At 46.6% G+C, this 14,734-nt stretch overlaps 2 protein-coding genes across 4 annotated transcripts in view; one reads left to right on the top strand and one right to left on the bottom strand.

Annotated features, from left to right (window-relative positions):
* TBCD (tubulin folding cofactor D) overlaps window positions 1-14,734 on the top strand; it is a 118,109-nt gene that overhangs the window by 33,601 nt on the left and 69,774 nt on the right. Inside the window, exons 13-14 of the mRNA XM_044296277.1 lie at window positions 183-257; window positions 3,358-3,452. Of these exons, the coding sequence (XP_044152212.1) occupies window positions 183-257; window positions 3,358-3,452 (170 nt within the window). The remainder of the gene's footprint in view (window positions 1-182; window positions 258-3,357; window positions 3,453-14,734) is intronic.
* On the bottom strand, window positions 7,704-13,900 carry ZNF750 (zinc finger protein 750). Of its 3 annotated transcripts, none has more exons than XM_044296279.1 (3): window positions 13,777-13,900; window positions 8,933-10,405; window positions 7,704-8,622 (listed from the first exon to the last, which is right to left on the bottom strand). In XM_044296279.1, the coding sequence occupies exons 2-3, from the start codon at window positions 10,264-10,266 to the stop codon at window positions 8,058-8,060; spliced, it is 1,899 nt and encodes a 632-aa protein (XP_044152214.1). In that variant the 5' UTR covers window positions 10,267-10,405; window positions 13,777-13,900; the 3' UTR covers window positions 7,704-8,057. The 3 variants fall into 3 exon arrangements, with proteins under 3 accessions (XP_044152214.1, XP_044152215.1, XP_044152213.1); XM_044296280.1 differs by lacking the exon at window positions 13,777-13,900 and adding an exon at window positions 12,481-12,676; XM_044296278.1 differs by lacking the exon at window positions 13,777-13,900 and adding an exon at window positions 12,487-12,676.

The following is a 14,734-nucleotide window of genomic DNA, read 5'->3' as shown; positions in this document are numbered from 1 at the left end:
GTCCCAGCAACGTAGTCAGAGCTGGGATCGCCACCCAGCTTTCCCAGAGTCCTGCATGGCGCGTACACCTGCTTGGGTCCAGCATTGATCCATAGCTTGTTAAAGCCTTATGGTGGCCATATTGGTGGTCACCCAGCTTTCCCACACAACCTTAACCCCTTCATTTCCTTCCCTTTTCCCAGGATCGGGCGCTTGACAGGCAGACTCCCTAGAGAACTGGCTGATGACGTTGTGGGCTCTATGCTCGACTGCTTCAGGTAATCATGAAATTACATACCCCCCCCCCCCCCCCAAAAAAAAAGAAAAAGGCCCTGCCACAAGTCTGATGGGGGTCATTCAGCTGGGCAGTGGTTTCAGGAGTCGTCTGCTGGCCAGTGTGTGTCCCTGCACGTATATATGTGATATCAGATGTGTATGGCCGGTGTGTGGCCCTGCACGTATGACCCTTTATGGTCACCAGCTGTATATATGTGATATCAGACGTGTGTGGCACTGCACGTATGACCCTTTATGGTCACCAGCTGTATATATGTGATATCAGACGTTTGTGGCCCTGCACGTATGACCCTCTATGGTCACCAGCTGTATATATGTGATATCAGATGTGTATGGCCGGTGTGTGGCCCTGCACGTATGACCCTTTATGGTCACCAGCTGTATATATGTGATATCAGACGTGTGTGGCCCTGCACGTATGACCCTCTATGGTCACCAGCTGTATATATGTGATATCAGATGTATATAGCAGCCTCCCCTGGTGTGTGGCCCTGCACGTATGACCCTCTATGGTCATCAGCTGTATATATGTGATATCAGATGTGTATGGCCGGTGTGTGCGGCCCTGCACGTATATATGTGATATCAGATGTGTATGGCCCTGCACGTATGACCCTCTATGGTCACCAGCTGTATATATGTGATATCAGATGTGTGTGGCACTGCACGTATGACCCTCTATGGTCACCAGCTGTATATATGTGATATCAGACGTGTGTGGCCCTGCACGTATGACCCTCTATGGTCACCAGCTGTATATATGTGATATCAGATGTGTGTGGCACTGCACGTATGACCCTCTATGGTCACCAGCTGTATATATGTGATATCAGATGTGTATGGCCGGTGTGTGCGGCCCTGCACGTATATATGTGATATCAGATGTGTATGGCCCTGCACGTATGACCCTCTATGGTCACCAGCTGTATATATGTGATATCAGATGTGTGTGGCACTGCACGTATGACCCTCTATGGTCACCAGCTGTATATATGTGATATCAGACGTGTGTGGCCCTGCACGTATGACCCTCTATGGTCACCAGCTGTATATATGTGATATCAGATGTGTGTGGCACTGCACGTATGACCCTCTATGGTCACCAGCTGTATATATGTGATATCAGATGTGTGTGGCACTGCACGTATGACCCTCTATGGTCACCAGCTGTATATATGTGATATCAGACGTGTGTGGCCCTGCACGTATGACCCTCTATGGTCACCAGCTGTATATATGTGATATCAGATGTGTGTGGCACTGCACGTATGACCCTCTATGGTCACCAGCTGTATATATGTGATATCAGACGTGTGTGGCCCTGCACGTATGACCCTCTATGGTCACCAGCTGTATATATGTGATATCAGACGTGTGTGGCCCTGCACGTATGACCCTCTATGGTCACCAGCTGTATATATGTGATATCAGATGTGTGTGGCCCTGCACGTATGACCCTCTATGGTCACCAGCTGTATATATGTGATATCAGATGTATATAGCAGCCTCCCCTGGTGTGTGGCCCTGCACGTATGACCCTCTATGGTCACCAGCTGTATATATGTGATATCAGATGTGTATGGCCGGTGTGTGGCCCTGCACATATGACCCTCTATGGTCACCAGCTGTATATATGTGATATCAGACGTGTGTGGCCCTGCACGTATGACCCTCTATGGTCACCAGCTGTATATATGTGATATCAGACGTGTGTGGCCCTGCACGTATGACCCTCTATGGTCACCAGCTGTATATATGTGATATCAGATGTATATAGCAGCCTCCCCTGGTGTGTGGCCCTGCACGTATGACCCTCTATGGTCATCAGCTGTATATATGTGATATCAGATGTATATAGCAGACTCTTCCCTCGTGTTATCGCCCCCGTCGCCATATCTGTTCAGATCTCGGGCTGGGGTTTTGCGCTGGGCCCGGCTGCCTGTGCAGCAGGATTTGCATAGCGGCTACTCCTGGAGACCTGTGCAGACTTGTGCGCTCCTTCCCGAAACCTCTATATGTGTGATGGAGGCTAAGAAACGTCTGTACATTCCCCTGTGCGGAGACCGGCCAATTTCTTTTGGCCTCCTAATTCGTACATCATGACCCGTTTTCTGCAGCCCTGTCCTCTCCAACATCATATAGGTGAATAGGTCACTGCCAACCCACTTTGTTCCTGAAATACTTTGTGCTGCACCTTCCACTATATATAGCACTCGGCCGTTAACCTCTCATTAGATCTGTAAACTCCTCTCCTGAAATACTCTGTGCTGCACCTTCCACTATATATAGCACTCGGCCGTTAACCTCTCATTAGATCTGTAAACTCCTCTCCTGAAATACTCTGTGCTGCACCTTCCACTATATATAGCACTCGGCCGTTAACCTCTCATTAGATCTGTAAACTCCTCTCCTGAAATACTCTGTGCTGCACCTTTCACTATGTAACACTCGGCCTTTAACCTCTCATGGGATCAGCACACTCCTCTCCTGAAATACTCTGTGCTGCACCTTCCATTATGTAACACTCGGCCTTTAACCTCTCATGGGATCAGCACACTCCTCTCCTGAAATACTCTGTGCTGCACTTTTCACTATGTAACACTCTGCCTTTAACCTCTCATGGGATCAGCACACTCCTCTCCTGAAATACTCTGTGCTGCACCTTCCATTATGTAACACTCGGCCTTTAACCTCTCATGGGATCAGCACACTCCTCTCCTGAAATACTCTGTGCTGCACTTTTCACTATGTAACACTCTGCCTTTAACCTCTCATGGGATCAGCACACTCCTCTCCTGAAATACTCTGTGCTGCACCTTCCACTATGTAACACTCTGCCTTTAACCTCTCATGGGATCAGCACACTCCTCTCCTGCCCACCCCCCTTTAGGACTTTTGCACATTACATTGTCTCCAATGTTAAGTACTCTGCGCCGTTTTGTCAGGACAGAAGATGGACAGACCCGACTACAGTCTCTGGGGTCTGTCGGGCGCTGGGTGACGTGGCGGCCATGTTGGACGTCTCCCGTCGGTAATCCCTGGTCGCGGTCACCTCTTATTTCTGCTTTTCTTGTATCACAGTTTCCAGGAGACGAATAACGCTTGGCACGGGGGCTGCCTCGCCCTGGCAGAGCTGGGCAGGAGGGGACTCCTGCTTCCGTCTCGTCTCCCTGACGGTAAGTGCTCGGCTTTATTTATTTATTTTTTCCATCATTGTCTTTTTATTGATTTTCAAGCCTATTATACATGTTGTGTAATACATAATAACTAATAAAAAAAAAAGGAAGCTCTGAAATGACACACAGGAGACGTGATGCATGGCATTGTCACATTTACATGTACAGTATAAGGGCTCGTTCACACAAACGTTTTTTGCGTTCCATATACGGAACCATTCATTTCAGTGGTTCCACAAAAAAAACGAAATGTACTCCATATGCATTCTATACCGTTCAAAGATAGAACATGTCCTATTATTGCCTACAAATCGCATTCCGTGGGTCCATTCAAGTCAGTGGGTCCGCAGAAAAAAATAAAAAATAAACACATACGGAATGTCTTCCGTATCCGTTCCGTTTCTGCGGAATCATTCTATTGAAAATTTTATGCCCAGCCCAATTTTTTTCTATGTAATACTGTATACGCCATACGGAAAAACGGAATGAAACCGTAAACACTACTGAGTCTAAAAACGGCCAGCAAAACACTGAACAAGCCCTAAGACATGAGACCGGGATACTTTGCATATACAGTTGTAGGAGCCCAAAGTCTCCACAGCGTGATCTGTGAAGTAGGGCGGTCGGCAGCGGCGTGGGCACTAGAAAGCCACATCCGCCATTGGCTGTGTGCTCTTATCCTGTACTGCAAGGAGGGGGCGAAAACCAGCTCATGCATCCTATGTAAGTCACCGTTAGGATGACCTCCGATATGTTGGGGTGGCTGGTTGTCTCCAATGTCTCGCTATTGCCTTGCGCGTGGCCGTGAGAATATGTGAAGGATGGATGAGTGCCATCTAGAGCAGGGGTGGCCAACCTGAGGCTCTCCAGAAACTACAACTCCCATCATGCCCAGACTGCCACCTGCTTCCAGCAGGCCATTGTGGGAGTTGTAGTTTTACAACAGCTGGAGAGCCGCAGGTAGGCCATGCCTGATCTAGACCAGTACTGAGAATCGCCAGTTCTGGAGACAAGGGAGTGTGCCAACTTTTCCGTCACTCTCCACAATGGTGAAACCGTTGGGCAGAACCACACTGACGCCAGCAGTAATGGGGGACGTAGTGAGTGGATGTGGGTGTGACTTTGTGTCCTGAATCGTGCAGAGTCTGGAAGCGGTTTCATATGCGCCTTTTGCGCTCCCCACAGTGATGTAATAGATATACCTCCCACATCATTAAGATTGAAATATTATTTCAAGGAAGAAAGAGAGTCCTCCATTCTGGTTGGGCAACGGAGTAGAGCCGCCATTTTGGAGGGTTGGACTCGGGACAGTGATGGGGGCACGATCCGACCATGTGGCCCATCCAGTATGAGTGGAGGGGACTTTATGGATCAGGTCAGCTGACACTAGGAGCTCATCCAGTCTGGATCGGGATAGGTGGGCCTGGGAAATGAAAGTATGTTGATATCGCTAGATGTCGTCATGTAAGGGGTAATCCCTGAGAGTTTACGCCCCCCTCTTGATAAAATAAAAAATGGCTGCACAACTTTACACATACAGACAATAGAGCTGAGAAATGGGGGTCATTCTAAATTAAAGTGGTATTATTCCTACTAGAAATGGAAGCTCTTAGCCCGACACACGTTTGATCAGAAATGTTGTGCGCTAGGAGCTTCCATTTTTCCAGAGCCTGATCGCAGGCTTGACGAGGACGCAGGTGAGGCGTGCAGTAGGCCCGAGTCCAGGGGTTGCCATTTTACCGAAAAATGGCCTCCTTTTTACCTTCCCTGGTGTCGGCTGGTAATTGTTTCTCCACAAACGCAGGGGTGGTTATGGAGTCTCTAGATCCAGAGCTACAGCACCAAGCAGCCGGCGCCATCAGCGTGCAGGCCGTGCATACTTCATTATATAGACACGTGGGGTGCAAGGGGTTAACTTCTGGCAGACATATAAAGGCCTTACTCGGGGAACCATGTTGTCCGTCTTCCGTGCGCCGTCCTTTGTTTTTCTCGCAGACCCATTCACTTGAGGGAGTGATTCTTGTGGGAATATCGGAGCCGGATGGTGCACAGCGCGATCTTCTCGGTGCAGTCGCTCTTCCGTCCATTCTACAGCTCCCGGGTAGGAGAGGGGTTAACCTGAATGAGCCCTCCAGGGGTCCCGACCTTTGTGAATAAAGTTAACGCCTTACTCCATTTCCTAAATGAATTTTTTGTAGTTCTATATAAGATCTTGCCCCCTTCCTCCTCCATGCTGGGGGGGGGGGTCTCCTTCACGTCAGACACTAAGCAGTTTCTTAGGCCAAGTTCACACATGACGGATTGCGAAACCCCATCCTGGTGCAATGGATGACATTTTCCTGCAAATCATAGCTGATCGGGGAAATCAGTAATTCTACTGCCAAATCCCCAGCAAAATCCTCAAGTGGATTGACCACGGATTGGTGGCCAAATCCTTAACCAAATGATCTGCCACGTGTGAACTTCGCCTCACAGTTCAGTGCTCCACGTATTTGTGTCATTGCTTACAGTGCAAGGTAAAATTATACCAGGGAAAATGATGGAGTTCCCCTTTAAGTGACAACCTGATGCCCCAGAATAATTGTCGTGGGGGTTAAATATGTCGTCCGCTTCTCTGTCAATAAAGATTCGTCATTGTATAGCAAAAAGTTTCTGCCTTTCCTAACTTTTAATTTTTTTATGTTCCACTTCTTCACTGATCGCCGCTTGCTGTCAGTGAATGAAAATAATCTCACAGGGCGCAACCTCACACAGCAGAGGGTTTGTCACAATTGTATCCTGCCCTGGTAGTTTGTTACAGTGTATCGGTCTGGAGTCCGAGTGGGATTTACCAGACTGGATATCATTGTAGCAAAACCTCAGCTGTGTGACGTGTTACATACAGTATCCACCGTATGATCAATTCTGCAATTTTACTGATATAGTTTGTATCGCACTTCATTAGGTTTTCCAAAATCTCTGATTGCTCTCATTGAACGGGACCTCAGTGGTTTTACTTCCTGCCGAGGTTACTTGATGATTGCACTGGTGAACGGCTCGTTACTGTGTCCCTATCAGACCATAACCTGACTGGACAGCAATGAAGGATCCGGTTTACTGGCAGCAAGCAGAGGTGTTGAAAATGCCGAAGAGTTGGAACACAAGCCAGAGCTTTTCGTCGTTTCTGATGGCCTTTTAAGCATGTGATGGCCGGAGCACGAGGGCGCCATCCGCATTGTGTAAGTCTGAACCCGCGCCGCCCGTGCTAGGCTGGCTGTAGGGCTTGCAAGTAAGGACGCGTACCCCGGCCTGAGGACGCACGTCAGCTCCACGCTGGACGGACGCTCCTACAGTCAAGGTGACCGTGGAGGGGTGGAATGTGGACGTCGTTAATCCCATCGCGCCGCCTGTATCTGTAGGCGAGCGTTCAGTTTGTCCTGCCTCAGGCTGAATGGTAGAGAAGATGTGCAGGGTGGGTGATGTACGTTGAGATGGGCCTTCGCCACGGCATTGTCAGCTGCCATATTAGTCGCCGCACCCTGAAGACACCTCTGCCACCCCCGCTTCCTCCAGCACACCCTGTTCCCGTAGAACTAAATCACTTCTCCATATTTAACATGTGAGCCTTAGCTGCAGTCCTATGTAAATCTACATCATGCACTGTAATATCGCTGTGACTTGTGCCATAGCTCTGCTATATCTGACAAGCTCAGCTCTATGTCTGATATTAAGGCCTACTTTATCTGACAAGCTCAGCTCTGCTATATCTGATGAGCTCCGCTCTGCCATATCTGATGAGATTACATCTGCCATGCCTGACGATTTTGAGGCCTGCTATATCTTGCATGTTGTCTTACATTTGACAAGCTCTGCTATATCTGTCCGTCTGCTTCTCAGAACCCTGACTTTGGGGAGACATTTTTAATTGCCACTAACATTTTAAGGTGCGGAATGGTATGACACGCATAAGCTGATTTACAGCAGCACAGAGGATTTCAGGAGAAGACCGTTCTGATCTTGTGGAGGTCACAGGATGAGAGTTACATAGTGGAAGGAGCAGGGTCCTCCCAGCAGCACAGAGGATTTCAGGAGAGGAGTGTGCTGATCTTGTGGGGGTCATAGAATGACAATTACACAATGGACAGAGCAGGGCTCACAGCAGCACAGGATGTTTCAGGAGGGGGGTGTCCTGCTCTCATGGGGGCTGGAGACCTGTCCACTCTTTGTGTCTTATAACCCATTACCATAGCTTAGAAAAAATACACCAGAAAATTATCGGAAATACAGCATTTTTATTTTTATTTTCATATTTTATTTTTCTCTGCATTTCAGGTTGAAAGCTGAACGATTGGCGACGATACATAAAAACCTGGAAAAGAGCGTGTCGGTACAGTCGTGACCCTCACCCGCAGCAGCGCCTCATATACTTTATACAAAAATAAATATTACCAATATAAATATAGAATTCAGTCCTGACCCGTATCCTGCGCGGGGAGGGGGAGCAGGGAGAGAACGCTCATCAGCTAAATATTAGCTGTAGACCGGGAGAACTTCAGATAAACCGGAAGTGCTTGACCGCACCAAGTCCAATTACAAGCAGCTCTAGTCTTTAAGGTGGGCAGGCGTCTAAGACATCCTCTGCCTCTTCCTCAGGGTGAAAACTCTGTTGCAGTCTGAGGTTTTTACTTTCTTAGCGGCCGTTTTGTCCACATCTTTGGGGGTCCCCCTCTTCTGACCCCTCACTTTGCTATGGCATTCTTCCTCTTTGTTCCCTGGAGAGTTCACAGCCGATTGTTCCGGTTTCTCACTCTGTGTTTCAAAATTGTCCTCTGCGAACCGGGCGGCCGGGATGGGGCTGTAGGATGCCAGCTGGCAAAGGGCCACCGCCGCCGATTGCTTTTGCTCGTCGCAGTTTTCCATTAGCGCCTTGACATCTGCCATGTTGACTGTGTCTTCGGTCAATGAATACGTTCTCTGGTTTGGAGACCCTTCAACATGGTCTTTCTTGCTCAAGTCTTTGACTGACAGGTTGAGCGGCATGTCTTGCCCCATGAAGTCACTGCCGGGCGGTTGTTCTGGAGGAGTCTCCATTTCCATCTCTGATTTCTTGGAAAGGTTAAGTGGTACAAATGCATCGTCATCACTGCTCATTGATGTGTCACAGTCGGCAGAAACATCTTCATTCCCAGAGCTGAAATAGGAAAAGTTGGGACAGGTTAAGAACGTGTCTTCTCAAAGACTAGTAAACCCCTACGAATGCTGATGATATCTGATATATCTATGGAGAGAGGTGGATAGGGGGTGATCAGAAACCCCTTATGACGGGGGACAAAAAATAAACCAATTTGTCTAATCCCTACGAGACATTAGGGCCAGGTGTAAAGTCTACATAGACATTGAAATTGTTGGTGGATTCCATCAAAATCAAAGGAATCGACCAACAAAATCTCAAGCTTGTTTCAGTATCTTCTATTTTCATATGAGTAGGTGCTATGACTTACCATGGAGAGTCTCCTCTGCTCAGCGATGGTTGGGAGTCTGTGCTTTTCCTCACCGGCTTGAAAGCTGTAAGGCTTTGTCCAACACTGTCCCACTTTCCTAACGTAGAGGTAGTTTTGCTGGAAAGATCAAAGATTCCTTCAAAGCCTTGACTGGTCTGAGTGAAGTTGGTCGGGCTCGGTCTACCAGGAGAGCCAGTGGCTGCACTGCCGGCCCGTGGACTCATCTTCAGGGTCTCTCCTTCATGTTTATGCTTGTCTTGGCTGAGAAGCCCTTCCTTTTGACAGTCCACCTGCTTTTGAGCTGGGTCTAAGGGGTAGAAGAGAGGTGGGCTGGATGTTGGATAGAGGAAAGGGGCATTGTCCATGGTTGGAGCTGTGGGGGCTTTGGTCAAGCCGTGCGATAGCTTGAGGCCGTAAGGAAAAAAGGAATGTTCGGCCTGTCTGTAGAAGCCATACTGCATGGCCGAGTTCTGTTGGAACTGATGTATCAGTCTATAGTCGATCGATGAGTTTAGTGGCTTTGGCATGGAGAGTCCCGAAGATTGAATGGGGTGAGGACGGAAGAGTCTGTGGTCTGGAGAGCCATACATTGATAGCATTGAGGTATCGTATAAACACGGGAGGACAGCCGGCACCCCGGTCTCGTAATATTTATATTCCGGTATCATTGGACGGATGTAATGTGGAAAGTTTGGCTTTGGACCAAGCTCAGGTGGCACCATATCTCCAGTTTTCCATGGAGTTGGTAACCTTTGGAAAGCAGACCCCTCACTATGGACTCCTTTGACTGCACCTACTGGTGGCATGATTTCCGGTAGGTGGCTTCTCTCTGTACTATTCAGGTACCGATGTTCTCCCACTGGCATAAAGGCTGAGGGCCTCAAAACCCCTTCAACAGCGATGGGCTTTGAAATGGGGCTTTGCCTGGTTGGTGAGGGCACAGTCACATCTTTGTGGTTGATTGGCTTTTCCACATGAGCAGTGCCCTCCTTGTTTTTAAAGTCCCCATGGTCTTTGAGATCATGTCTGCTGATGTCGTGATGAGCTTTAGAGTCAAGCTGTCCATTGGCCACAACAGGTGTGGGCTTCGCAAACCCCTCGGGGGACGCTAGCTTTGGCTCTGTAACGTTTGACTTTGGGCTCTTGACCGCTCGGTCTTGCTCTGTGACTAGGGTGATGGAGTTTTTGCAAAGCCCGTACTTCATGTGGTTGAAGAGGTGAGATTTCTCGTTACAGGTGAATGGACATTGGAAGCACTTGTACTTGAATGGCTTTCCCGGGGGTCTAGGAATGTAATGAGGTTTCTTGGGCTTGCGTTCCTTCAAAGTGGACATCTTGATGCCTCTTGGATGCCCTCAAGTCGCCTTACTCGCTTTCTTATCTTGAGGAGAACTCCAGTTCTTCCCACCAAACGGCTTGCTGGAAACCTGTTTGTTTAGAATTGTCGCTCGGCCTCCGAGCAAAGTTCTGAATCTGCAAATAAGAAAAAAACAAAGACATTAGGAAAATTTTGGGACTTTTTTTTTTTTTTAATAGCTAGGTTTATATCTGCGTAGACCAAACTACTTCCTCGAAGTTTCCATCTCCCTGGTATTTCATTGTCTTTCCTAATCCACATACCTGACTAGAAGCAGGGCGGCTGGGCAAACTGGCCTAGCAAGGGGGTAAGTACTCCAACACTCCCTGATTATTATAGAATGGGGACTGACAGTAATGCAAGCCAGAGAGCTTGAAGGGCAGACCTGCAATTAAATGACCTACCCTATAAAGAATGCATGAAACCTACCTGCACGCTCCTATCTGTCAGTAGGGGGCAGTATAATAAAAATACAGGTGTATCGTTTTTTAAGCTGCATACAGTCATGGCAGTGAATGCTGAGGGTTGTAGTTCCCAAGCACAGTCACAATTTGCCCAAATTAGAAAAAATGATTACAAGTATTATTATAGGTTTGAGGGAATTAAAGGGTTAATACAGTAGCAAAGCAAATCGGCATTTTTTTTTTGTTGTAAAATTACAAGCTTTTTTTTTTTTACTTTGTCAAAATATTTGTATTGCGCTATTTTTTTTTTATTTTGATATAATTTTATTTTGTTTTTATATGCTCTTATTAGATTTTTTTTATTTATTTATTTTTAAATTTATTGCGCTTTTCCAGGTAGCAAGCTTTCCGCCTGTCATTCCCACCTCCGTTCTCTCTGATATGGCTTGTGCTGGCACGTCTCTGTTCTCAGCGATACTTAAGGCGTGAGAAAGTGGTGCAGTAGGGTTCTCATGACTGTGGACTTAAGATGTGTTATGGCATGGATTATAAAAAAAAAGTGATTTCACCACTAGCTGGAAGCATCGTGATTTTAACGATTGTTACAAAACCACTGACAGATACGTCTTGGGAACATTGGAACTAATTGCTTACGGGCCCCCGGGCACCAATTTCTAAAGATATGTCTTTTATTCCCTTCAAGTGGTTAAAGTCGTATTAGCGCTGCATGAAGATTGATTCACAATATATAAAAAAATAAAAGCTGACAACGGGAAACAAGTACTTAAAAAAGAAAGTAGAATGAAATAAAACTAGCAAGTGAAAGGTAAGGTAAAAAAAATAAAATTTGGATTTGGGCAGAAAGGAATCGATGGAAAACCGATTGTTCCAGAAAGTAGCAAAAACACTTAAAAGAAAGAAGCTAAAATAGAAAAAAATTGCAACTGAGAGCGGATGGTCTACTTTGTGATTCAAGTTAAGAAAAAATAAAATTAAAAATGTTTGGGTTCTAAATTTAATTTTTTTTATTTTTTAATTTTACATTTTTTTGGGCAAAAAAATCTGTAATGGGGGGGCGGGCATTGCAATCGTCAGTCTAACACTCGTTTCGTTTGTAAAAAAAAATTTCAAAAGAGACCAATCCTAATCCTAACCCCTTACATTTCCATAGAACCAGCGCCGGGTTTTATGTTTTTATTGTATTGTTACGTTGTACAGTGTTCTATTGGTTTGTCTCTTCCCCTGTACGCTGCAGCAGGACTACAAGTCTCAGCAGGGCTGTCGCAGGGCATGCCGAGGCTTGCGGTTTCAGGAGCGCAGCCCCCCTACCCAGGCTGATCACACAGGGTATAATGGGAATACACTGACAGTAGCTAATTGAGTTTCTGGACAATGGGGCGATGCAAATGCTGCGGATTGGGCACAATGCAGCCGGTATCGGGTCGGACAGCAGCCCGGACATGCCTGGCTCAGTTTCTTCTTGCTATTCCCAGAGTAGACCCGAAAGTGCCAGTGCTAATTACCCCTCCTTTGAAGGTGACCGTTGTGACAACAAACGGAGAAGAAGCCATCTGAGGCCGGGCTCTCGCCCTTTGCATATCCATGCAGCAGCGGCCTGATTCACATGCAATCGCCCCCTATTGTCTCCTGCTCCAAGTCAAGTTTCTGTCTTAAATCCTCTCAGTTTCTGCCAACTTCCTTCTTAAATAATGGCGCACCCCCAACAGACTTATTATAAACTATGGCGGTAAGTTATACCCTCCCTGTAATATACCTGCTATACTCACACTCACCGAGGATGGGATCCCAGCCACGTCCTGAGAGGAGCCGGGCAGAAGTGGCATCTAACCCGGGAGTCGCTGGCATAGTCCAATTAAAACCTGTGATGTGGCATTGATTGCATAACCTTGGGACAGGCCGCTGTCACCGTCAGTGTGTCGCAAGGGCAGTTTCAGTGTCTGGGAGCTGTCCAACTAGTCTGACCTGTATCGCTGTTCTCAGGTGTGTGCGTGTGTATGTACGTGTGTGTATAATATGTGTGTGTGTGTATATATGATATAGTGTGTGTGTGTGTGTGTGTGTATATATGATATATTGTGTGTGTGTGTATATGTGTGTGTGTGTGTATATATAATGTGTGTGTGTGTGTATGTGTGTATATATATATATATATATATATATATATATATATATATATATATAATGTGTGCTTATATAGGTAAGTATCTCTATGTATGTGTGCTTGTATATAGCTGTACATGTAAGTGTATGATTGTGTGTATGAAAAAAATATATACATGTACTTTATAATATATATATATATATATATATATATTATATAAAGTACGTGTGTGTGTGTGTGTGTATATATATATATATATATATAAAATCTCTGTTTTGTGTATGTTGATATATGCACAGTATATGGAATAGTTAGGGTTAACCCTAGTGCCCACAACCATAACGAACACCATTATACATAGAGACCCTCATATTAGTCCAGATCTATTTAAGCAGCCACATAAATAATACCGTCCCCCCGGTGCTCAGTGACAACCACCTTACACCTGCTCTGTCACCATCCGACATAACTACGACACCGCCTCATCCACCTAAGCCTGCAGCCATTTACCGTGCGCGTCCAAGTATCGCCTCTGACTCAGTAGGCACCGAAATCGTTTAAACAGATTTTAATATTTTTTTTTTTAACTGGGGAAAAATCTAAAATAAAATTTTTCCTCAAAGTTCTCCAACATGTATAAAGTTTAAATGTCATGGGCGAAATGCTAAGCCTCCGTGGGGTCGGAACGCCATCTGCGTCAATTTCTATCTTTCCTGTCGATGCAGAGTTAAAAAAAAAATAATTCTTCTATTATAAATGGTTAAATTTTGTTCCATTTTCTATTTCTGTAGTTCCTTTTTTTTCCTTACATTTAGTTTTTGTTCATTCTGCTATAACTAAGGGAAATGCGTCGGGGCGAGAAGCACCTGCCGGAGCTGGAGGTGTGGAGGAGCGTCCTGACAGATCGTACATGGGGGGGGGGTAATACTAGAAGTAAGTAGAAAATGAAGGGATGACTTACCAGCTGGAGCGGAGCTCGCCGGCTGCTGCTGCTGGAGGAGGAGGAGAAGTACCTGTCCTCTGACTGCTCACAGGGAAGACTGATCTGAGGCGTCTCGGAGGGAGGGATTTAAAGTGCAGGAGTTGCGCCCTGAGGCTGTGGAGATGCACCTGATATTCCCAGTGCCCCGAGCACCGCTGCCTTGTGTGCACAGCCAATATACTTGTTTCTTTCCCTTAAACGCCTGCCTTTACATGCAGCCGACAAGGGTGAGGACACAACAGGTCCCTAATCGCCTCAGCCTGCGTGCAAGGTGCCTGTCACCTGCCGCAGACTTATTCATAGGGGAAGGCGTGCAAGGAGTTAATATGGTTAATAATGACACCGACGTTATCATTTCTGGAGCCGTCTTTGCGCGCTCGCTGCCAGTGTTTATCCTGGTTATTTTTTAGGTTATTTTTGTTTTTATTTATTTTTATTTTTTGCATATTTGATAGGTAGTTTCTGTTTATTCCTTATGGGTTTGAAGCTGAGCCGAGTCTGCGCGGCTGTGATGCATGTGACATCGCGGTACATGGTCGCAGTGAGGTCACCGCTCCTAGATCATGACTCCCACCATCTTGTTTCTCATACAATACTTAGTAATCTGGCGACATGGGGTGTTCTGTATGTCGCAGTTTTGTGTCGTTTGTGGCTCCTGTGCAGACTGAGCGCAAACGCCAAACGGTTATGCAACAGACAAAGGGCTCAGCGTGGAACCGAGAAGTGACAGATGAAGGAGGCACACCCTGAAACCACAGGGAGGGAAGAAGGCTCAGCACTAATTGTCTGCAGGTATTACTGAGCTGTGAGGGGAGAGGAGGAGAATGCCCATCATGTAGCGACCTCGGGTGTCAGCGTGTCGTTATCCTGTGCCCCGGGTGTCGGTGCCATTATCCTGTGCCCCAAGTGTCAGCGTGTCACTATCCTGTACCCCGGG

Source organism: Bufo gargarizans, chromosome 6 (genome assembly GCF_014858855.1).
Source record: "Bufo gargarizans isolate SCDJY-AF-19 chromosome 6, ASM1485885v1, whole genome shotgun sequence".
NCBI classification, from domain to species: domain Eukaryota; kingdom Metazoa; phylum Chordata; class Amphibia; order Anura; family Bufonidae; genus Bufo; species Bufo gargarizans.
Note: the sequence above shows the minus strand (reverse complement) of the source record. Positions and strands in the feature narration are given on the sequence as shown.

Excerpts from the sequence above, each read along its gene's own strand:
- ZNF750 (XM_044296279.1), bottom strand. The coding sequence starts at position 10,266 with ATGTCCACTTTGAAGGAACGCAAGCCCAAGAAACCTCATTACATTCCT. Across the intron at positions 8,623-8,932 it reads AGCAGAGGAGACTCTCCATG|CTCTGGGAATGAAGATGTTT; the intron begins GTAAGTCATAGC and ends TTCCTATTTCAG.